Raw genomic sequence first — 24,551 nt, 5'->3', positions numbered from 1 at the left:
GTGAGGATGAAGTAAGATGTCTTCATCAGGGTTGAACTTTTCACATCGTCTCCTTGTGCATGCTCTCTGAGCCCCTGGTCACAATCTGGACCATAAGGTTGCTTTGGTCCGGTTCTCTGGGTCTGAGGGGCCCCTGTTATCTCGAGGCCTTGCATGTTTGACATCCTCTTTTAAGAACAGTCCTCCTTATCTCTGAGCCCTTCGTCACAGTCCAAACCATATGGTTGGTTCGATCTGGTTTTTGGGGTCCCAGGGGCTCCTGTTATCTGGAGGCCTAAGCACAGCACAAGCACATCACAAATGTAGCACATATTAAGCAATGAGTGTTGCCTACATATTCATTCTTAATCAATCGCTCTCTAATTTCTAATCCCACGTTTCATGATGGCCTCATCGTTAAGAGTCTGATGTTATCATCAACCATGGGGCCTGTCGACCCCCATGGCCACACTCTCACATCTCCCCCTTCTTTATTAACATCAACCATCTTCTTGACATGAATTATTACTTCATATATCACAGTCACAATCTGGGCCATAAGGTGTTTTGATCTGGTTCTCAGGGTCCGAGGGGCTCCTATTATCTGGAGGCCTAAGCGCAGCACAGGCACAGGACATCGCAAATGTAGCATATATTCATTCTTAATCAATCGCTCTCTAATTTCTAATCCCATGTTTCAGTAGGTTGATAGTTGGACTAGACGATCTTGGAGGGCTTTTCCAACCCTAATGACTCCATGATTCACTCAGGCTGCGGAGCGGGCCCCGTTCCCCCCACAGCCACCCGTTTGCCGCCATGGCAACGGCGGGGCGTGGCCGCCATTTTGTGTCCGCCCCATCGGGGCCTCCTTGTCCTTCAACGTCCCACTCGAGCGCCACTCCCTCCTTTTGGCGCGTCGCGGCGGTGTCATGGCGTTCACACTGTACTCGCTGCTGCAGGCCGGGCTGCTCGTCGTCAACGCTGTCGCCGTGCTGCACGAGGAGCGCTTCCTCCGCAACGGTGAGTCGCCGCTACCCTGCCCGCCCTCAGCGCCGCCAGCCCCGGGCCCGTCCTGTCCCCCTCCCCCCCCCCCCCCCCCCCCCCCGCCACGGTCCCGGGCCCCGTCCCTGAAGATGGCGGCTGGGCTCCTGTCACTGCTTTGTGTCCCCTTTTTCTATTCCCTTCTTGTTGTTTCCTTCCCCTTCTCCCCTGTATGTTTCTGAGCTGTTTTGAGAGAGGGAGTTAGGAGAATCTTATCAAGTAGTGATAGAGCGCTGACCACATTAAATTAGGCTGCTACTTAGTGTCTTTGCTAATTATGGTGCATTGTGCAAATTTACTAAAGCAAGAAGCCTTGGGCCCCTTACCAAGGCCAGTCTCCTAATAAGAGTGTGAGCCTATCTTAAGAAACTGGCAGAAACTGGTCCTGCGGATGGACAAGAGCCAAGGAGCAACTGAGTGCGCAAAGACAAGATGTCAGCCATCAGTGATGAGGAAGAGTCAACCTTCATCCCCACGACCCCCGAGGGCCACCACCTGGAGACACTGCGCAAGCACAGATGGGAGGAGTTTATGGAATTGACTCCTTGGAACTAACTTTAATACGAAGCGGGGACAGGTTATGAATATGTACAGCCGTATTGTGAAACTTCATGCATATGTAACTCTTTACTGCATAGAACCAAGGCAAGTTGCCGCGTCAGGTGTGCACGACTTTGGCGGGACTACCCCCCGTGCTGCCCAGTGCTGAATAAACATGCCTACTTTACAGTCTTATTGACTGTGGAGTCTGTTTTCCTCAAGTCAGTTTGGTGAGCCAGCCAGGAGATGCTCTGCTCGGCTGTGGGATTGACTGCGGAGTGGACGCCCCTAGGTGCACCCCGAGTATTTTCCTCGGAGGAGCCTCCACTATCAGCCGCACACTGCGGAAGCAGACAAAGACCTCCTGAAGCCACGGGCAAATGGTATGTTTTACAGTAGAGGAAGGGCCTGTAAGTCGTATGCGTGGACAGGGCAGCTGGTAAATCATGCAGAGACATCTGGCGTGCAGCACAGTCCCCATATGGGAGGAGGGTACCCTACAGGCTGACCGGTAGAGCGGCCACTAGCGATCTTGGGAGTAGATTGAGCATATCTGAGGTTACTGCTGCATCCCAGTTTTGGGAGCCTGGACGGACCTGCTAACAACTATAAGAAGCAGGAGAAGGGTAAGCGGGCCTCTCACAATTGTGACAAGGTTATCTGGGTAATATTTGCAGCTGCTGGAGGGATATTAATTGGAGTGGTAATAATTGTATGTCTTATTTGTGGATGGCTGGGTATCTCATGTTGAAAGCATTTGTGTAAGTGTACGTGTTTGAGACCAAGTATTGTTGTGAAGTGAATTACTCCACGAGGAACACGGTCAGAGACGATACAAACCAGTTTGGTTATTGTTTAAGTGATATATTCTTGTGGTATGAACGAGAAGCGCAAGGGGCCTCTCTGTGTGATTGCATGATTGTGCTGTGTGAGTGAGATGCAGCATCGCTGCAAAGCGAATGCAGAGTTCCGATCCGCGGTTCCATATTCTCCGTGAGGGGATCGGCCGGAGACGAACAAAACGCATGACAGACCAAAAAGAAGTGCTGTTTTATCCAAGTGTTGACTGGTGGTGCCCGATATACGGGCCTGGCAGTGCATCTTGTAATCCTATTTTTGTTCTTAAATACATAAATGCATATATTTATTAAATAAATAAATAGGAGGGGGGCTGACTGATTATCAAAGCGGTAGAATGGAGAGTCACTTCTTTAGTGGTTCGGGCTTGAGCCCTGAGAATTTGGTAAGAAGGGGGAGAGCAAATTTATTTAGGCCTCAATACTTTTTTTAACCCCCATATTGACTGATACGCAGATGTGATTCCTTGTTTTGTGTGGGCTTACTAACAAAGTGCATGAGAAAAATTGTCATTCGGTTTGAAATTTGGTCCTGTTGAAATGAAAGTTTTGTGGAAAAGGTGGTATTGTTTGTCTAGAAGACAGAAGGCTGAGTGCTTCAGGTGTTTTCCTGAAGCCCTGTGGATTTATGATTGGAACAGGGCTCATTAACAATATGAAATAGTAAAGTTTGTATGCGGAAGGAAGAGTTTAATCCCAGAGAACTGGGACATTTGGGAAGAAGATTAGGAAAAGATAGTAAAAACCCGCAGTAAAAAGGTTTGCGTGGAAATTGAAACAAGGGACAGTAACTAATATAAATAAATAAAAGGGAATGAATGGGAAATCAAGGAAATGGGTAATATCCAAAACAAAGACGTTTTAAAGAAAGCCTCCTTGGGTGCATATTGGCACGTTGGAAGGATATTGTTAGAACTGGGGGCACAGAAAGCAAGAGGACTTTCATTAAGTATTGCAATCAATGTTGGCCACTACATAAGCTAAACGGCCACTTTATGGACCAATCGACTATAACACTATCTTGCAAATAATGTTGGTTTTGAGGAGAGAAGGGAAATAGGATGAAATGTTGTCAGCATCTTGAATGGAAAAGGCGTGGAATTAAGTTGGCCCCTGACTGAGCCTTTGGTGTTGGCATGAGAAAAGCACAGGCTGGAGAAAGATAAAGGAAGGGTTAAAAGGGTTGTCGAAGGTGTTAAAGGTGTGGCATGTAGTATTTGACAGAGCTGTTTGAAGTTGAATGAGCAGGGAAAGAGCATGTAGGAATGTTAATAGTTCTGCCTCAACCCGAGGCCGAGATCTCAAAATCACAGGTGTGAGCCCTCTGGGGCAGAGGGACCATGATTGGTCCGAGAGAGTTGTCATGGAAACAGAAAAGCAGCTAACTCTTAAAACAACCTGATTTCATGTGTGAGCTCAGATTGCCAGTGGGACCGCTCAGGGAACTGTTAACGATTGCATTCCCCTGACTGACCCCCCACTGAGACCCTAATCACCCCGGAAATAATGAACGGTTATGTAAATACAAAAATCTGGTTAAATTGGGAATTGAGAATCTGTTCCAACAAGGTCCAAAAGAAACCCCTATGGAATTTTTGGACCAACTTCAAAATGCAATGGAAAACAAAACAAAACAAAAAGAATTTGGACCTGACTTCAGAATACAAACAGAGGCAATTGGCTAGCCTCTTTCTAGGGCAATTGGCCCCTGATATCAGAAAGAAATTGTCCTAGGCTGCAAGATAAATTTACAACAGTCAGGAATGATGGGGACCTGGGGCATCTACCCTAGCAGGTCCACTAGTTGAAGAAAAACTAGGAAACGAAGAGAGAGGCTGGAATTTTTTGTTGGTTAAGGGAGCTTCTTTCCCTGTGTTAAGTAGTCTGTAAATGTAAGAGGAACAACTGGCCAACAGGAAAAGGCGTGGTTTTTTTTTGTTTGTTTGTTTGTTTTTGTGCAATGCTTGAAATTTAAATTGGGGAAAAATGATTGGAATTACAAAATGGGAAAAACAGACAAGTTTGGTTCACGGTACTAGATTTACAGGCTGCCTTTTTCTGCCTTCCTGTGGTAACTGAAAGCCAGAAACTCTTTGCCTTTGAATGGGAAAATCCTAATAGAGGATGGAAAACTCAGCTTACTTGGACGGTGTTACCACAGGGGTTCAAGAATAGCCCCACCATATTTGGCACTGTGATCTTGAAGCTTGAAAGACCCCTTTGGGAAAAGGGGACATTGTTGCAACACACAAATGATAGCCACTGAAGAAGAAAAGGAATGTGTATAATGGACTATTAATTTACTATATATTTTTTTTTTTCGGCACCAATACTGTGAACCCAGCAGCCTCTTTCCTTAGTAACAGAGTTTCCAGATTACCCATTCATGATTGCATCAAGACCACGGACATGGTATACTCCAGCTGACCAGACTTAAAGGATACACCCCTAGAAGATGCGGAGGATTGGTATATAGATGGCAGCAGCTTCATCCGCCAGGAATTTCGCCTCACAGGATATGCGGTAACAAACATCAGCCCAAAAGGTGGAAATCATCGCCTTGATAAGAGCTTTTGAGCTGGCAAACATTTGGACAGATTTGAAATATGCCTTTGGTGTGGTGCATGCACACGGGGCAATTTGGAAGGAGAGAGGACTTTTATCTTCCTCAATTAAACATGCAGAAGAGATATTGCAGTATACCTGCCTACATCAAGGAGGGGATACTGATATTGAAAGGGAAAATAGAATGGCTGATGCAGGAGCCAAAGGGGTAGCAGAACGGGCATCTGAGAGTCAAATTTTGGCATTAGTATCAGGAACAGAAAACCAGGCATTAACAAAAGCTTTCGAAAATGAGTAGAATACTCTAAGATGTAAACGGAAAATCTTACGTACAGGTTTAACATAAATAACTGTCCTGGTTTCAGTTAGGACAGAGTTAATTTTCTGATGGGAGAATTGTGATACCATATTAAATTGAATGGTAATTGGAGAACATAATAAAGCATGCTGGGGAGCTGAAGTAGTGTAAGAGTTTTTAAATAGCAAATGGATAGGGCCTAATTTGTATACCATTGTTAGACAGGTATAAAAGTAATCAAGCTCCAAACAGCGGTAAATTATTTTTTTTTTTTGAACTCCCAAGAAAAGGGGGTGTCAGTATTTGTCGGTATTAACTGACACCTTTTCAGGATGGCCAGAAGCATTCCTGACCAGAGCAGCCAAGGCTCTGGAGGTAATTACAAGCAATAAAACCTCATTTTGCAGTTTCAGCAACTATATCCTCTGACAGGGGCAAAAGTGGTACAACAAATTAGCTGCCATTTGGGTATAGACTGGCAACTTCATACCACAATTGCCCTCAGTCGAGTGGCCAAGTAGAAAAATGAACCACTTAATCAAACAGAAAATTGTGAAATTGGGACAAGAATCAAGTTTGGTCTGGCCTCAGTCTATTCCTTTAGCCCTTTTGCATATACCAAGGGCAAAGGAAGGGCTAAGCTCCTTTGAAATCTTATATGGACGACCCTATGGAATACAAAGAGGAATATCCATGCAAGCTGGGGATGAACCCATGACCTCCTATATGGTGGTCTTAGGTAAACAGCTTAATGAAATTGGAAAGCATGTGAGTGGGACTCCGGGTAGAGGGTTAGATGGACCACTGCACAATAGACAAGCTGGAGGTTATGTGCATGTAAAGTGTCTTGCAGAGAAGACCTTGGAACCTCAGTGGGAAGGACCGTTCCAGGTCACAGAGATCAGAATCAAGGAGCAGAATGCCTGGATCCATCACACCAGAGTGAAAAAGGCACCCAAGACCCCATGGAACATTACTCAGGTGTGACCTGGAAGGTTACATTTCTCACAGTCTTAATGGTATCATTGGTCAAGGAAACTGAACAGTGGGTGCACAATACCTATGTGAAACTCACCCAGGCAGTGAGTGATAGTTTCAACCTTTCTGACTGTTGGGTGTGCACACTGCTGCCTAGAGGCAACCTAGAATTCCCCATGTGGGGCATACCCAGTATGAATTGGACATTGACCTTTGCGCACGCAAGAAATGGAACATGTCCATTTGGCAAGGATGATTGCGAACATCTAGGGGAGAGATCTGAGCTACTCCCATGTGAAAATGTTAACATGTAACTTTTAATCTTACTAAAACTTGAGATTATGGTGTAGGTGTCACAATATGTGCTGATAAAAAGGATACGAACTCAGGATCTCATAGCCTCAATTCTCTCGCACAAATTTGCAAGCTACAAAAAGGATTCTATTGGCTATGTAGAGATGGGCGTGCTAGAAAAGCTTACCCTTAAATTGGAAGGGTCATTGTATCGGGGGCTGTCTTAGCCCTTGTGTTGGGTCTGTCTGAGCTGGAGTCACCTTTTCCCTGCAGCAGCCCACACAGTGCTGTGCTCTGCACTCATAGCTGGAACAGCACTGATATCACTCCAGTGTTGTGTCTATTGCTGCGTAGTGCTGGCACAGCATCAGGACTCCTTCCAAGCCCCCAAGAACCAGCAGGCTGGGGGTGGGCAAGTGATGGGGAGGGGACATCGCCAGGGCAGCTGACCTAAACCAACCAAAGGGATACTCCATAACACCTGATGTCACACTCAGCAATAAAAAGGGGGGGGCTCTCATGGGGGAGGGGGCTGTTCCTCCTGAACAACCACTACGCGTTTTGAGGCCCTGCTTCCCAGGACGTGGCCGAATATCGCTCGTTGATGGGAAGTAGAGAATAATTTTTTTCCCCCTCTCTCTGTGCTTCCGCGCGGACTTATTGTTTCTCTTGTTTCTTTTTTCTCCCCATTCCCTTTCCCTTTAATTAAACCTTTCTCATCTCAAACCTTGAGTTCTCTGTGTTGTATTTTCTCCCCCTTCCTCTTTGAGGAGAGGGGGAGTGAGAGAGCGGTTGTGGTGGAGCTCGGCTGCCCACCTGAGTAAAACCACCACAGTCTTTTTTGTCGCCCAACGTGGGGCTCGAGGGTTGAGAAAACAATAGCATTGGTTGAAGTATTTACAACTAACATACTGGTAGTCACAATGTTTGATTTTCTGTTAATATTTTTCTGTGTGACTATGTTGTATGTAGTCCATTCCCTGTTCTCTTTTTTCCTTTACATCCGATCGGAGAAAGTGTTGAAGTCTGTGCTTGGTTTCTTTATCATGTTGTGCTGTAACATGCTGGCCTTCAGTTTTGTCTGGTACTCAGGCCCTGCATTGTTATCTTCCTGGTCTCCTGGAGATTATCTTTTTGGAAATATTAAGAATTCCAGCGCCTTCTTTTTTGCCCCTAGCAGTCAATCAGTGAATAATATCGGGGGTGGTGCCTTCTTCTTTTCTCCCTGTGGGCTAATTACAGCAGCCTTTGAGTATTTTGGATACCCTTGGTCGGATATTATCCTCCTATTACTAGTTCTAGTGTTTGTCTTCTTCCCCAAGGTAAAGCAATTTATTAAGAATATTATCCAAGGACCTGTCCCCAGACAAAGTAGTTGTGGGGGGCAAGGTGTGTGTGGGGATTTGGGCAGGTACCTGTCACAGTTTTCTCCTCCGATGGTTCGTAACTTCACCCCTGAACAAGTGCAAAATCCAAGAAAACTGGTAGAATGTTTGAAAGACGTATGCCCTGACCCTGGCAATACTAGAGAACTCCACCAGCTTGCTGCACTCTGCTGGGGTCTGGCTTATGCCTATCAAATGTCAATTAACATTGCCCAGCACCCTCAAGGGGATAGGGAAGTTCCTGAATTTGATGATGAGACAGCACACACTGTGACCACCCCAGAGGACCGACCATCTATGGTATCAGTCGCCCCTATAGTAAAGACAAAACAGTGGAAACGGAGATCAGGTCGTTTAGTAAGGGAAGAAGCTCCTCCTAAGGATGAGGGAGAAGAGGAAAAGGCAGGCAGCTCCAAAGCAGCAGCATCACGGCAACATCAGGGAGAAGAGACTGAAATCATAGATGAATCAGAAACTACTCGGTCTCTATCCTTGAGTGAGCTGCGAGAAATACGAAAGGATTTCAGTCGTCATCCAGGTGAGCACATCCTCACCTGGCTGCTTCGATGCTGGGACACTGGGGCCAATAGCCAACAGCTAGAAGGCAATGAAGCCAAGCAGCTGGGATCCCTCTCTAGAGAAAGGCTCATTGATAGAGTAATTGGGAGAGAGGCACAAGTTCTCAGCCTCTGGAGGCGAATCCTAAAAGCTGTGAAAGAAAGGTATCCCCACAAGGAAGATATTGTATACCAAGTAGGCAAATGGACCACTATGGATAAGGGCCTCCAGCAGCTGTGGGAATTAGCTGTGCTGGAGATGCTTTATAGTGATTTAAACAATGCCCAGACACCTAAAGACCCTGATGAAGTCCAATGCACAACATCCATGTGGCGGAAGTTTGTACGGGCTGCACCCTCATCACCTGCCAGCACACTGGCAGCAATGGATTGGGAGGAGGGGATGTGGATAACGTGTCCAACCAACACTGTATCGAACCTAGAAATAGTGAAAGAATTTACTAACTTTTTAGAAAAGGGGGGACTGAGAGAGGGAGTGAGGAGAATCTTATCAAGTAGAGATAGAGCACTGACGGCATTAAACTAGGCTGCTACTTAGTGCCTTTGCATTGTCTATGGTGCATTGTGCAAATTTACTAAAGCAAGAAGCCTTGGGCCCCTTACCAAGGCCAGTCTCCTAATAAGAGTGTGAGCCTATCTTAAGAAACTGGCAGAAACTGGTCCTGCGGATGGACAAGAGCCAAGGAGCAACTGAGTGCGCAAAGACAAGATGTCAGCCATCAGTGATGAGGAAGAGTCAACCTTCATCCCCACGACCCCCGAGGGCCACCACCAGGAGACACTGCGCAAGCGCAGATGGGAGGAGTTTATGGAATTGACTCCTTGGAACTAACTTTAATACAAAGCGGGGACAGGTTATGAATATGTACAGCCGTATTGTGAAACTTCATGCATATGTAATGCTTTACTGCATAGAAGCGGGAATTTGGGCAGGAGTGACATTTCTTGGCCCTTCTGCCTGCCCCCTGGTGGGACTCAGCTGGGGCTTTGGTTTTACTTGTCCTTTCCTGGAGCTCCAGGAACCCCAAGACGTGTGGGATGATGGAGGGGTCAAGCCCCTCACCAAGCCTGCGTGAGTCTTGGGAATAACCGCAGGCTTATCCAGGTGGGAGCACAGCACCCAGCCTGGTGCTAGCAGAGCAAGAGAGACAAGGAAGGAAAAAGGGGTGAAAGAGAAGGAAATCGCTCCCAAGCTGTCTCTGGAGGAAAGAAACTCCCAGGTTGCACCGTGCAGCTCTGCACAGGGTCAGTCCCTCCTGTGTCTGCCCTGTTCATCCCCAAATGTGTAAGGGTTGTGAGCAGCGGGACCAAAACTACGCAGTCCTATTGCTGGGGGACGGTGCTGTGCTCTGTCTCCTTGTAGCTCATCTCCCCACTGCCTTGGCAGGGAAGGCTTCTCATGCCCTCCTGTTTTTGTGTTTTCCTGGGGTTTTGTGTTTTCCACTCCTGTTGGTGTGGTGGCATTTCATACCGAAGTATGAAACCTGCCTCACTGCTTGCTTTATGTTTGTCTGTGCTCAGAGAATTAAAAATGTCCCTGCAGGCAGTCTGCATGATTTAGAGAAAGCCATTTTAAACCTTCTGATGTTTTCTTAGTGACTCCTTGTGCATCCTGGCACTGTTTGCCTTTAAACATCACTACACACTGAGCAAAGCCAATTCAGGCTGTTTCCAGTGGCACGCAGCTCTGTTGTTCTTTGACAGGCAGGCCAGCCACAGATAGCCCATCTCTAAATGTTCATTCCCATCGCAGTGTTTGTCAACACTGGCTCAGTTGCTGAGCTGCCACCCAAAAAGTTTGAGTCATTTCTGTAGCACTTCAGAAAATCATTGTCCCAGTTTGGAATTTGTTCTGTTTCCATCACGTAGCTCGTTTCTGAAGTGTTGCTTCATACCCAGCAATTACTTGTTCGTTTATCTTCTGGTAAAGGCCTGTGAGCAGATGTAGGCAATCTTTTTTATATTATTTTGGCGGATGCTTTTCTAAAGTCCAAATAAACTCACTTGGTTCTCTGTCATGCAGAGAATAGTAGTATATTAAAAAGGTAAGGGTTTCCTTTGCAGAAACATTGATCTCTTGTTACCGTTGCGTTCATTAAGATGTTTAACAGTTTGTGGTATATCGTTTCAAGCAATAGAATCTGAAATGAAGCTAATTGGTTTGTAGTTTGCTTTTCTAATGTTAGTGATAAACTCAACCATACTCAAGGTAGATCACTCGTTAATATCGCTGATAGCGTTTGTTGAATGGCTTCGTTTTTTTGTTGTTGTTAACATGGCTGCCTATTTTCATGTGGCACAGTTGGCTGGGCAAGTGATCAAGGGATTGGAGGATTTGGAGACGCACCAGGAATTAAAGCACAGCTAATGAACCTCATTCAGTCTGTACGAACCATTATGAGAGGTAAGATGATGATGATCGTTTGTTTAAACTCTCATCTGTGAAGTTTTGTTTCTGTGCTTTAATGACATAATGCCGGCATGTGTCTCTTTCTTTTACCAAACAGCTGCTCTCTCTGCTTGTCATCCAGTCTGTCCTTCTTTTTTCTCCACTTCCAGAAAAAATCCCAGTTTCCTTCTTTTTCTAATACTGGTGTGGTACGAGTTCACAGTCCAAAGCTATGGTGGTGGAAGGGAAGTGGGGCACATCCGTCCATCACACACCAGCATACACCCCTGAGCCCTTTGTGCACTTTTCTCTCCAGAAGAAAGCTGCTGACGAGACAAGCTGGGGGCTGTCACTGCTCTGGTGGTGAATCCAGGGGTGTTATCAAGACAGAGAAGGAGAAGAACAGTAACACAAAAATGGAAATTGTCTCTTCAGAGTTGGCGAACTCTGTGGATACAGTGTGCTTGTCAGAAATGTAACTTACACACACCGGGCCAGTCAAATCCACTGTTGAAATCTTATCAGAGCTTTTGTTCATCACTGCAGTATTTTCCAGGACCACTGCATGTGTACCAAGGTCTTTGGAGGAGTAATGTGAGGTGCAGTGCCTGGTGCAACAGAAATGGGATGAAACAAATCATTAGGTATTAGATTAAGCATGAAGAGCTGAAGGGATGAAAGACACGGACTCCTGATGGCTCTTGAACAGAAGACCTTTATTGCCATTTTCCTCCACTACATATACTTTCCCCATAGCCCCATGCGCTGCCCACACGCCCGAATCTGTCATACAATTGGTTAGAGACCCTCAGACATGCGCCTCAAGCCAGTCAGCAATTGGCCACTGCCCAAAGCTCATCTTTAACACTGTAGCCAAGTTAATTTATCTCGACCTTGCTCATGTTTTTGTTTCTACCACTTATTTCCTCATTATCTCTAATTCAGGGACGTGTGAAACAGCGCAAAGCCATCTGTGAATTCCTTTCCCCGCAAAGAGCTATTTGTATTTGAAGCCAATCCAATTAATAACAGGATATAGCTAACAGCAGTACAGAACTGATAGCTGGGGTGCTGGTGATAGAGCTGATTTAATTAATTATGGAGGTGTCCTTTTACACTGCCTCTTATCTTTTTGCCCTTTAACATTAAAAGGGTCTTATCCTCTTCTCCATTTGGCTAGTTGCATTCAAACTAAAGCTGAACAAAATTTTTATTTGAAGGGATTTCTCAAAATATATTACCTATTTCCTCATTATAGAAATACACATCTCAAGGAATGTCTCTTATCTTGTGATTTCTGGTTGTTCTTCCAAAAATGAAAACTTTGTCAGTAGTGAGAAATTAGGGGCTTGGGTCTCTTAATATTCCTTAATAAATTTTCAATATACATATACATATATAAAATCTGGGGAGAGGTCAAAGAATTTGGTTCAGATATAAAACAAAACCAAATGTCATTTCCCTAAAATGGTGTTACCCAAACAAGTGCCCTAGCGGTTCTCCAGCCACCGTTAATGCACCCCACTGTAAGGCTGATGGAGAAAGAATTTGTGTAACCGAGGACCCCAAGACGCAATGGGTTTTGGCAGGCTCTTTCCATGAGCTCCCCTGATTATACTTGGCTCCTGCAGGAATTCCTCACTGCACACATTTCCTTGGTGACCCTGGGTCCTCCCCTGCTGCCACTCACCTCAGGAGAACTTTCACTGCTATGCTGATCACAACCAACAGTAACAGACTGCCACTGAGAGACACTATGATAATGTTATCAGTAATCAGTGATGAACCTTGAAAAGCAGATGGAAACCACAGGTGAGTTTTGCCAACAAGCAGCTTTAGGAAATGCAACCTTTTGCAAAAGGACCCCAGGTTGTCACAGGTTGCACACAGGTCCTTCTGCTGCAAACCATGGACTGAGAGGGGTGACTGACCAGCTGTGAGTTAGGAGGGCATTCCCGTCAACTAGTTTTTCTTCAAAAATCTTGCAGCTCAGTTAATTAACTCATGGGTGTTTATCTACCAAAGGACAATCCCAAACTGCTTCACAGAGCTGATGCTGAAACCCAGCCCTATGGATCTAAGGATGGAATAGTGTAGCCCCACACTGCTAGACCACAGAACTGTCATTTCAGATATTATTCACTTTTTTGCAGTAAAGTCATTGCAGGATCCCATATCTTACTGCTTCTCTCGCCAGCACTCTCCATCCACTTCCACCCTTTTCAATTTCAGTTTCCATCCTTTTTGGCTCTTGGGTTTATTTCAAAACTTAATGGACTGAAATCTGGCTTAGATTTCCCCTTCTACATCCATTTTCGAGTTCCCCACTCCTGTCTTCTGCCACAACAGCTCCTTTCATTTCCATCATTCTGCCCTCTCTAAAATCCCAACAGCAACAGATCTATGGCTAATTCCTTCCTTCCTTTTGAGCTCATTCACAAAGCTGTATCTGTTAAATCTTGTACATTTGCTAACATTTGATAACATTGCTATTACCTAGAGCCTCTCACTGCTGTTGTCACACAAATAAACACTGCAAAACTGATTTTAAATGCTAATGAAAAAAAAAAGGAAAGTAAAGCACCTTCTTCCTTGGAAACTAAGGTGGTGTGAAAGCCTTCTTCAGTATCATGGAACATACTGAAAAGGAAAGCCAAAAGACATTCAGATCACAGTTCAAAATAATGTTTATTTTAGATCCGTTTATGACCTCTGAATATTTCACCATCTCTAATGTGAATGATCTTTACAACTTCCTAGTGATATTGAAACTTTATGCTATTAGACATTTTGCAGATTTGGAATCAAAGCATAGAGGGGACAAGTCCTAGAGACAGAATTTAATCTGACATCAAAAAAATGAATGTTTCTCTTAAGGTAATAAACCTCCCCAGCTGCCTTGAGTTTGACTGCATGTTTCCCTACATCATCTAATCTTGGCATGGCCAAAGGCCAGGCATCACACTCTAGCCCAACCCTAGCTGCGACATTGTTTGTCTATACCCCTCAAATGGATGCAGTCAGGTAGGCTCCTAATAAAGCACACTGACAGCTCCAACACTTCTAAAATGCTGGTGGACCAATGTGCAGAACTTCTTCCCCCTCCACCCAGTGAGTACGGGCTTGGCACACCTGGCCAGGATGTGAGAAGCTCGGGCTGAGGCCACACAAACATCTCCACCTGCGACAAAGTCAGATGGGAAGCTTTGCCCTTCTCTTCTGTGCTGCCCCTACAATTTGCTAGTGAGCCTTCAGTGCTGCTAGTGGGGTGATTTATGGGGTCAGGGCTGGAAACAAGACTGCATGAAGCAGACAGACCCCAAACATGCAAAAGCCATAGAATACAATACACAAACAGTGCTGCAAACAGACATCACAACTTCAGCTCACTTTTACCTAATCCCAGCCAATTTGCCCCAGGATACAGAGGGAGACTTTAGGAGAAGAGGTAACTGAGTCCAGGTTTCTCAAGCTCAGGTTTATACATTTTCTTTTACTGTCTCTAGAGGTTTTACTGCCTAACTCCTCTAAAAAAGCTTCAGCCATCACATAGGAAAGTAAGAAGGAATGAACAGCAACTAGACAGAAAGATAATGGGGGCTCAACACGCAATTTCTTGCTCTCTGTCAAACAATAACATTATTTTACCACAGCCACATTGCCTATTACCGACCCCTCGCCAAAACACTGAATTTCTCAGAATGGTGAGTGAAGTTCTCTTCACAGCAAGTCTGGGAGGCAGGGATGTGTTATTAACCCTACTGTCGAGGTGGAAAAACTGAGCCTAACAATTGGTCTTGTATCCGTCAGAGATACCTTTCTCAAGTCGGATTCAGGTGTCACCTTGTATTCATATTGCCACACTAACACATAGACACAGACATGCTGTTGTGGTTTAACCCGGCCGGTTAAACACCAGCTAAACACCACACGGCCGTTCGCTCACCCTCCCCCCTCCCTATCTGGGATGGGGGAGAGAAATAGGAAAGTGAAGCCTGTGAGTTGAGATAAAAACAGTTTATTAAGACAGGAAAATAATAATAACAATAATAATGATAATAGCACTACTACTAATAATGTGTACAAAACAAGTGATGCACAGTGCAATTGCTCACCACCTGCTGACCGATGTCCAGCCTAACCCCGAGCAGTCCGGCCACCTCCCCCGGCTAGCCACCCCTATATATTGTTTAGCATGACATCAGATGGGATGGAATACCCCTTTGGCTAGTTTGGGTCACCTGTCCTGGGTCTGTCCCCTCCCAGCTCTTGCTGCACCCCCAACCTGCCCGTTGGCAGGACAGAGTGAGAAGCTGAAGCATCCTTGGCTTGGTATAAGCACTGCTCTGCAACAATTAAAACATCAGGGTGTTGTTATCAGCACTCTTCTCATCCTAACCCAAAACATAGCATTCTACCAGGTACTAGGAGGAAAATTAACTCTGTCCTAACTGAAACCAGGACACATGTGCACGCTATTTCCACTTGCATGTGTGATGCACAGACTTCCGTTCATTATTTCATTCTATTCTAGCCCCTTTTCTGAATAGAAATGGGGAACCACAGGCTGTTTGTATCCTGATGACATCCAGTTAATAAATACATTAATAAATTGTCTGCCACTATGTTCTTAGGTATCAAAAGAACTTGTATCTAAAGTCTTATATGTTGCACTTTCAATTCTACTCTCTTTAATAATTACTCTCAATAAACTTGCATTAAAATATAATTGTTGTGAAAAATCTGTGTAGCCACAGGTTGCGTAAGATAATGTAGATGCCTGAATAAAATACAACCCCATAGGAAAAAATATCCAAGCCAAAGCCATGTTCACATTTATACGAGGAACGATATCACCTCTGAAATGATGCTTAGACTGAATTACTGCATATGACAAGCATCAGCATATGACAGGCAGCAACTCCTTTTGTAAAGCTTGGACAACAAAACCAAGCAGCGTAATTTTGCAGCTAAACAGACTGTCCAGGCTTTGCCTCTTCTCAGTTCATGTATGTGTGCATGTCTGTGAACAAGATGAAATGTCGTCTGAGGAGCTGTTTCAGGATGTCAGGTGAAATTTCCCCGTGTGGTGGTTTTACTTGGGTGGGCGGCCGAGCTCCACCACAGCCGCTCTCTCACTCCCCCTCCTCAAAGAGGAATGGGGAGAAAATACGATGAAAAGGACTCAAGGGTTGAGATAAGGACAGGGAGATCACATAGTAATTATCGTGATGGGCAAAACAGACTCGGCATAGGGAGATAGTAAGATTTATTGCCTATTACTAACAAGCTAGAGAAGTGAGAAACAAATGAAAGAAAACAAAAGCACCTTCCCCCCATCCGCCCTCTTCCACCTCCTCCCCCTGAGAGGCACAGGGGAACAGGGGTTATGGTCAGTCTATAGCGCTTCTTCTCCTCCGCTCTTTCTCAGTCACTCTCATCCCCTGTGCTGTGGGGTCCCTCCCACGGGATGCAGTCCTTTCCAAACAGATCCAGCGTGGGCTTCCCACAGGCAGCAGCTCTTCAAGAACTTCTCCAGATATGGGTCCATACCACGGGGTCCATCCCTCGGGAGCAAACTGCTCCAACCTGGGTCCCCCACAGGCAGCAGCTCCTGCCAGGTCACCTGCTCCTGCGTGGTCTCCTCTCCATGGGCTACAGGTCCGGCCCAGAATCTGCTCCAGCAGGGGTCCTCCACAGGCCGCAGCCTCCGTCAGTGCAGGTCCACCTGCTCCACCGTGGTCCTCACCACAGGCCGCAGGGGACTTCTGCTCCGGCGCCTGGAGCACCTCTCCCCCTCCTTCTTCACTGACCTTGGTGCCTGCAAGGCTGTTCCTCACTCCTCTCACTCTCCCAGCTGCTGTGTGGCGCAGCGTTTTTTTCCCTTCTACATCCATTTTTGAGTTCCCCACTCCTGTCTTCTGCCACAACAGCTCCTTTCATTTCCATCGTTCTGCCCTCTCTAAAATCCCAACAGCAACAGATCTATGGCTCATTCCTTCCTGTCTGCTTATCATCCAGTCTGTCCTTCTTTTGGGTTCATGCATGGATTCTATAGGAAGGTACATGTTGCAGCGTGCAGTGCTTATGCTCTAAGTTTGTTGAAGCGTAAAATGTTCCCTGCTTTTCAGGCAGGGCCAATTTGGACATCTGCGTCTGTAAGGTGCCACTGTGGCATCTTACCTTTTCCTGGGGTCTGGGAGGAAGCTTGGTATGGAACAGGTTCACATTGGCTCAGTGCAGTTTTATGTGAAGTACCAGGTGAGGGAAATGTAATTCTTGGGATTCTTAAAGGTAAGCCCATGCTTAGATGGATGGGGGGGGGGGGGAACGTTCTTAACTTAGAAGTTACCAATAGTTTTTCACTATAAAGCATATCAAAATTCATTTTATAAGTGCAAGTATGTATTTTATAAACAGCAAGTAACAAATCTTACTTTGTGGTGGGCAAGACAAGTAAAAACTGGTACATTTTTTCTAAACTGTAGTAAAAACAGGGACAGAAACAGACATTTGGAGAAAGGGATGTTTGAGCCAAAGTTAAGAGGCAATAAATATTTGTACTGTTTTACCAGTACATTTTACTATATTTACCAGCACTGAGATTTATTAGTGAATGCTTGCCTAGTAGTTTGGAGATGAAAGATATCATACTGGGGGATGTATCAAGTATAATCTTACTATAGTTAGAAAAAAAAAAATGGCTCTGTTATCCAGCTCTTCCTGAGCTGGATAACAGAGCCCTCTCAAAAATGTTCTGTATAATCCAAGCCAGTTAACATTGTGTCAAAATAAATTTGCTCATCTGAGCATAAACTGCAGTGATAAACCCCTTATAAGAAATAGAAGTTACAAAAGATAATTAGAAAATTATGAGATTTCCTCCTAAAAGAGCACTCCCTACAGTTTTACTTTAGTAGAGTCATTCTGCTTTGAAAGCCAGTGGGGCAGAAGCAGCTGTCTAAGACAGTCTATTAGAGCAAGTGCTGGTCTTTGTTTTTGTTGATTCCTTGTTGATAAAGCTTAAAACATCCAGATTTGCTATTTTTTGTACACTACAACATTTATCCAAAACTTTTGGCACAACTACCTTGAAGTTTTACATTAAAAATATGGTAAATTAAGAATACATTTTGAGGAAATTGTAACTTTAATCCCTCACAGAAGACAAAAGACACAGGAACAGTTGGGAGTTGATTGGCAGTGAAAAATTATGAAGAGATTTTATTTATTACCACCTGCAAAAAAAATACAGTGGTAGTATCTCATTCTTCCCTGGGCTTTTCTAATATTTGATGCTCAGAATTCTAGGACATCTGGCTTGATTTTGAACAGATGCCTCACCAGTCATTAAGAAATCAAAAATACCCAGCAATAAATTTCTTACGAGATTATAAACTAAAAGAGACTTGATGGCAGGCCAGCACTGTAACCCTAGATGCTGTCTAACTTTCAGGATAAGAAAAAAAACAAACAGAAAACACAAGCCTGATAGTTCATTAGCTGCGCCTTAGCCTGTTTGCCAGACCCAGTTCAGACAAAACTTCCACCTCTCTCTCAACTGTAACACATTTGTTAATTTAATTGGCCCTATTCATGCTGAGATAACTTTTTTTTTTTAATTATCCAGGTATTGTTTGTCAGTAAGATTGATCTCAAGTGCAGTAAATGCTCAGATAAACCGTCCTTTTCAACTACCTTCCTCTAACTCACTTTTCAGCGGCCATTTCAGAACAGGATCAACAAAAGGTAAAAAAGGTCTTTGAGAGATATGGTTTGAAGGGACCTAAAATTACTGTTCCTGGAGAAGGTTTGTTCCTATGTCCCTGAGTAAGGGAAAGTACATACCTCCATGCTTTTGCTTGGTGCACTTCCTTATCAACAAAAATAATTGTGCTAAAGTATCACAGAGACAAATGGTTGAGGTGTAAGTCCTGGAGAAGTAGTACTACATCTGAAGGACAGAGCTCAAAATGGTTTGAACATGTGCGTGGTACAGGGAAGACCAACTCTGTGGAAGAAAAATGGACAGTCAATTGCTACCAAGCTTTCTGCACCTATTTATTTTTCATCCAAACACCCAGAAAAATTCAAATCACAGGTCAGTGCATGGTCTGTGCTATGAGTTTGGTTTTTTTTTGCCATTCTGAGGGGATTTTGACAATAGAAAGGCTAAAACTAAGATCTGTAATACTACTATACTTTTTGCCTCTCATGGTAGTGGCTGTAGAAGTTGACATTTGGTTAACTATATAGATTTCTTAAAGGCATTGACAGGCTGCACATAACAAAAGCTGAATGTGTACTTTCCACTCTAATATAGAATTCATTTTATATTAAGGACAGTTGTTGAGGGATTTTTTGAAACAGCAAAGATCCTATGGCTTGTTGCAGCTGAGCAAACCAAGCTACCAGGGCAACTATGAGAAGTTCTCATGACAGTGTTCCCACATCGCCCAATTGAGGAATTGTCGTGGTTTAACCCGGCCGGCAGCTAAACACCACGCAGCCGTTCGCTCACCCTCCCCCCTCCCTCTCTGGGACGGGGGAGAGAAATGGAAAGTGAAGCCCGTGAGTTGAGATAAAGACAGTTTAATAAGACAAGAAAATAATAATAACAAAACTAATAATAACAATAATAATAATAATGATACAATGGTGATAATAGGAAAGTAATAATAATATGTACAAACAAGTGATGCACAATGCAATTGCTCACCACTCGCTGACCGATGCCCAGCCTAACCCCGAGCAGTCCGGCCCCCTCCCCCCGGCTAGCCACCCCTATATATTGTTTAGCATGACGTCAGATGGGATGGAATACCCCTTTGGCTAGTTTGGGTCACCTGTCCTGGGTCTGTCCCCTCCCAGCTCCTGCTGCACCCCCAGCCTGCCTGTTGGCAGGACAGAGCAAAAGGCTGAAATGTCCTTGGCTTAGTATAAGCACTGCTCTGCAACAATTAAAGCATCGGGGTGTTATCAGCACTCTTCTCATCCTAAGCCAAAACACAGCATTCCACCAGCTACTAGGAAGAAAATTAATTCTGTGCTAACTGAAACCAGGACATCTATCCACCCCTTATTCCATACCATTTATGTCATGCTCAGGTTACACTCTTTTCCATACATTCTAATTAGTCACCTATAGTAATCATGGTAGTGATAACATACAGTATTATATAGTAATTAACATGGTACAATTCAGTTCATGGGCTATTCTCACCCAGTATTAAATCTCCTTGAGGTACACACCGGACCTCTCCGTTCTTTTGCATCACGCACCAAGTGTATCCAGGTCCCTGAGCGAAAACAATTCCACGAATAGGTTTGCCTTTTCCTGAGGCAGGAGTAGCCCAGACTGTTTTACCCAGCATATTTCTTACATGCACTACAGGAACTTTATCCCCATCTACAGTACGTAACAGGTTTGATTGGGCAGGTCCAGCTCGGTTGGTAGATCCCCTAGTATTGACTAACCAGGTGGCCTTTGCCAAATGCGTATCCCAGTTTTTGAACATCCCAGCGCCCATTGCTTTCAAGGTAGTTTTTAACAGACCATTGTATCGTTCAACTTTCCCGGAGGCTGGTGCATGATAGGGGATGTGAAACACCCATTCAATACCATGCTCTTTGGCCCAAGTGTCTATAAGGTTGTTTCGGAAGTGAGTCCCATTGTCTGACTCTATTCTTTCTGGGGTGCCATGTCGCCATAGGACTTGCTTTTCAAGGCCCAGGATAGTGTTTTGGGCGGTGGCATGAGGCACAGGATATGTTTCCAGCCATCCGGTGGTTGCTTCCACCATTGTAAGTACGTGGCGCTTGCCATTGCGAGTTTGAGGGAGTGTGATGTAATCAATCTGCCAGGCCTCTCCATATTTATATTTCAGCCATCGTCCTCCATACCAAAGAGGCTTTGACCGTTTGGCTTGCTTGATTGCAGCACACGTTTCACAGTCATGAATAACCTGTGCTATAGCGTCCATGGTCAGGTCCACCCCTCGATCACGAGCCCATCTGTATGTTGCATCTCTACCTTGATGGCCTGAGGTGTCATGGGCCCATTGGGCTATAAATAATTCACCTTTATGCTGCCAATCCAGGTCCACCTGAGCTACTTCAATCTTAGCAGCCTGGTCCACCTGCTGGTTGTTTTGATGTTCTTCAGTAGCCCGATTCTTGGGCACATGAGCATCTACGTGGCGTACTTTCACAGCCAGGTTCTCTACCCGAGCAGCAATATCTTGCCACAATGCAGCAGCCCAGATGGGTTTGCCCCTATGCTGCCAGTTGTTTTGCTTCCATTGCTGTAACCATCCTCACAGGGCATTTGCTACCATCCATGAATCGGTGTAGAGATAGAGAACTGGCCATTTTTCTCGTTCAGCAATGTCTAAAGCCAGCTGAATGGCTTTCACTTCTGCAAACTGACTCGATTCACCTTCTCCCTCAGCAGCTTCTGCAACTCGTCGTGTAGGACTCCATACAGCAGCCTTCCATCTCCGATGCTTCTCCACAATACGACAGGACCCATCAGTGAACAGGGCATATTTCTTTTCATTCTCTGGTAACTGGTTGTACAGTGGGGCTTCTTCAGCACGACCCACCTCCTTCTCTGATGATATCCCAAAGTATTTGCCTTCTGGCCAGTCCATGATCACTTCCAATATTCCTGGGCGACTGGGGTTTCCTATTCGAGCCCGCTGAGTAATCAGTGCAACCCACTTGCTCCAGGTAGCATCAGTTGCATAATGCGTAGAGGGGACCCTTCCCTTGAACATCCAGCCTAGTACTGGCAATCGGGGTGCTAGGAGGAGCTGCACTTCAGTACCGACCACCTCCGAAGCAGATCGAACTCCTTCATATGCTGCCAATATCTCCTTTTCAGTTGGAGTATAGCGGGCCTCGGATCCTCTGTACCCCCGACTCCAAAACCCCAGAGGCCGACCTCGAGTTTCCCCAGGTTCTTTCTGCCAGAGGCTCCAGGTGGAGCCGTTCTCCCCGGCTGCAGTGTAGAGCACATTCTTTACATCTGGTCCTGTTCGAACTGGCCCAAGGGCTACTGCATGGACTATTTCCTGCTTGATTTGTTCAAAGGCTTGTCGTTGTTCAGGGCCCCATTCAAACTCATTCTTCTTACGGGTTACTTGGTAGAGCGGGTTTACAATCAGACTGTAATTTGGGATGTTGTCCTGGTTTCAGTTAGCACAGAATTAATTTTCTTCCTAGTAGCTGGTGGAATGCTGTGTTTTGGCTTAGGATGAGAAGAGTGCTGATAACACCCCGATGCTTTAATTGTTGCAGAGCAGTGCTTATACTAAGCCAAGGACATCTCAGCCTTTTGCTCTGTCCTGCCAACGGGCAGGCTGGGGGTGCAGTAAGAGCTGGGAGGGGACAGACCCAGGACAGGTGACCCAAACTAGCCAAAGGGGTATTCCATACCATCTGACGTCATGCTAAACAATATATAGGGGTGGCTAGCTGGGGGGAGGGGGCCGGACTGCTCGGGGTTAGGCTGGGCATCGGTCAGCGAGTGGTGAGCAATTGCATTGTGCATCACTTGTTTGTACATACTATTACTTCCGTATTATCACCATTGTATCATTATTATTATTATTGTTATTATTATTTTGTTATTATTATTTTCCTGTCTTATTAAACTGTCTTTATCTCAACTCACGGGCTTCACTCTCCATTTCTCTCCCCCGTCCCAGAGAGGGAGGGGGGAGGGTGAGCGAACGGCTGCGTGGTGTTTAGCTGCCGGCCGGGTTAAACCACGACAGCCTTTTTGGGACAGGGGAGAGCGCGAACGCAGTCCCCCACTACCACAAATTATGCCCGGCTAGCTCAGTCGGTAGAGCATGAGACTCTTAATCTCAGGGTCGTGGGTTCGAGCCCCACGTTGGGCGCCAAAAAGGCTGTCGTGGTTTAACCCGGCCGGCAGCTAAACACCACGCAGCCGTTCGCTCACCCTCCCCCCTCCCTCTCTGGGACGGGGGAGAGAAATGGAGAGTGAAGCCCGTGAGTTGAGATAAAGACAGTTTAATAAGACAGGAAAATAATAATAACAAAATAATAATAACAATAATAATAATAATGATACAATGGTGATAATACGGAAGTAATAGTATGTACAAACAAGTGATGCACAATGCAATTGCTCACCACTCGCTGACCGATGCCCAGCCTAACCCCGAGCAGTCCGGCCCCCTCCCCCCAGCTAGCCACCCCTATATATTGTTTAGCATGACGTCAGATGGTATGGAATACCCCTTTGGCTAGTTTGGGTCACCTGTCCTGGGTACCCCGAGCAGTCCGGCCCCCTCCCCCCAGCTAGCCACCCCTATATATTGTTTAGCATGACGTCAGATGGTATGGAATACCCCTTTGGCTAGTTTGGGTCACCTGTCCTGGGTCTGTCCCCTCCCAGCTCTTACTGCACCCCCAGCCTGCCCGATGGCAGGACAGAGCAAAAGGCTGAGATGTCCTTGGCTTAGTATAAGCACTGCTCTGCAACAATTAAAGCATCGGGGTGTTATCAGCACTCTTCTCATCCTAAGCCAAAACACAGCATTCCACCAGCTACTAGGAAGAAAATTAATTCTGTGCTAACTGAAACCAGGACAGATGTGCATTCTCCAAAACCCCACAACACCTAGGAAAGTCTGTGTTTCTTTTTTGCTAGTTGGTGGAGACATAGCTGTTATTTTGTTGATCACATCCATTGGGATTTGACGACGTCCATCTTGCCATTTTATTCCTAAAAACTGGATCTCTCGTGCAGGTCCTTTGACTTCATTTTGTTTTATGGCAAAACCGGCTTTCAGAAGGATTTGGACTATTTTCTTCCCTTTCTCGAAAACTTCCTCTGCTGTGTCACCCCACACAATGATGTCATCGATGTACTGCAGGTGTTCAGGAGCTTCCCCCTGCTCTAGCGCAGACTGGATCAGCCCATGGCAAATGGTAGGGCTGTGTTTCCTTCCCTGGGGCAGCCGATTCCAAGTATATTGGACTCCCCTCCAAGTGAAGGCAAATTGTGGCCGGCACTCTGCTGCTAGAGGGATGGAGAAAAATGCATTAGCGATATCAATTGTGGCGTACCACTTGGCTGCCTTCGACTCAAGTTCGTACTGAAGTTCCAGCATGTCCAGCACTGCAGCACTCAGTGGTGGCGTGACTTCGTTCAGGCCCCGATAGTCCACTGTTAGTCTCCACTCACCATTAGACTTTCGCACTGGCCATATGGGACTATTGAAAGGTGAATGAGTCTTGCTGATCACTCCTTGGCTCTCCAGTTGACGAATTAGCTTATGGATGGGAATCAGGGAGTCTCGGTTAGTGCGATATTGCCGCCGGTGCACAGTTGTGGTAGCGATTGGCACTTGCTGTTCTTCGACCCTCAGGAACCCTACAACAGAAGGGTCCTCTGAGAGACCAGGCAAGGTAGATAATTGTTTAATGCCCTCTGTCTCTAAGGCAGCTATACCAAAAGCCCACCGGAACCCTTTTGGGTCCTTGCAATATCCTCTTCTAAGATAGTCTATGCCAAGGATACATGGAGCATCCGGGCCAGTCACAATGCGGTGCTTTTCCCACTCATTCCCAGTCAGACTCACTTCAGCCTCCAATACAGTCAACTGCTGAGAT

At 45.5% G+C, this 24,551-nt stretch overlaps 1 protein-coding gene and 1 non-coding gene across 11 annotated transcripts in view; both read left to right on the top strand.

Annotated features, from left to right (window-relative positions):
• Positions 1–694: 694 nt before the first annotated feature.
• Positions 695–24,551, top strand: part of LOC119712996 (immediate early response 3-interacting protein 1) — a 349,750-nt gene continuing 325,893 nt past the window's right edge. For 2 of the 10 annotated variants that reach the window (XM_072030518.1, XM_038169510.2), the window contains exons 1-2: positions 824–999; positions 10,818–10,919. In XM_072030518.1, the coding sequence (XP_071886619.1) occupies positions 909–999; positions 10,818–10,919 (193 nt within the window). In that variant the 5' untranslated portion in view covers positions 824–908. The other 8 variants (XM_038169508.2, XM_072030515.1, XM_072030513.1 and 5 more) reach the window with 8 other exon arrangements.
• TRNAK-CUU (transfer RNA lysine (anticodon CUU)) lies at positions 22,738–22,810 on the top strand. The gene has a single exon. It is a non-coding gene; the product is annotated as a tRNA-Lys (tRNA).

This window comes from Anas platyrhynchos, chromosome W (genome assembly GCF_047663525.1).
Source record: "Anas platyrhynchos isolate ZD024472 breed Pekin duck chromosome W, IASCAAS_PekinDuck_T2T, whole genome shotgun sequence".
In the NCBI taxonomy this organism is placed as follows: Eukaryota; Metazoa; Chordata; class Aves; order Anseriformes; family Anatidae; genus Anas; species Anas platyrhynchos.
This window is presented reverse-complemented; position numbering and strand designations above follow the sequence as displayed.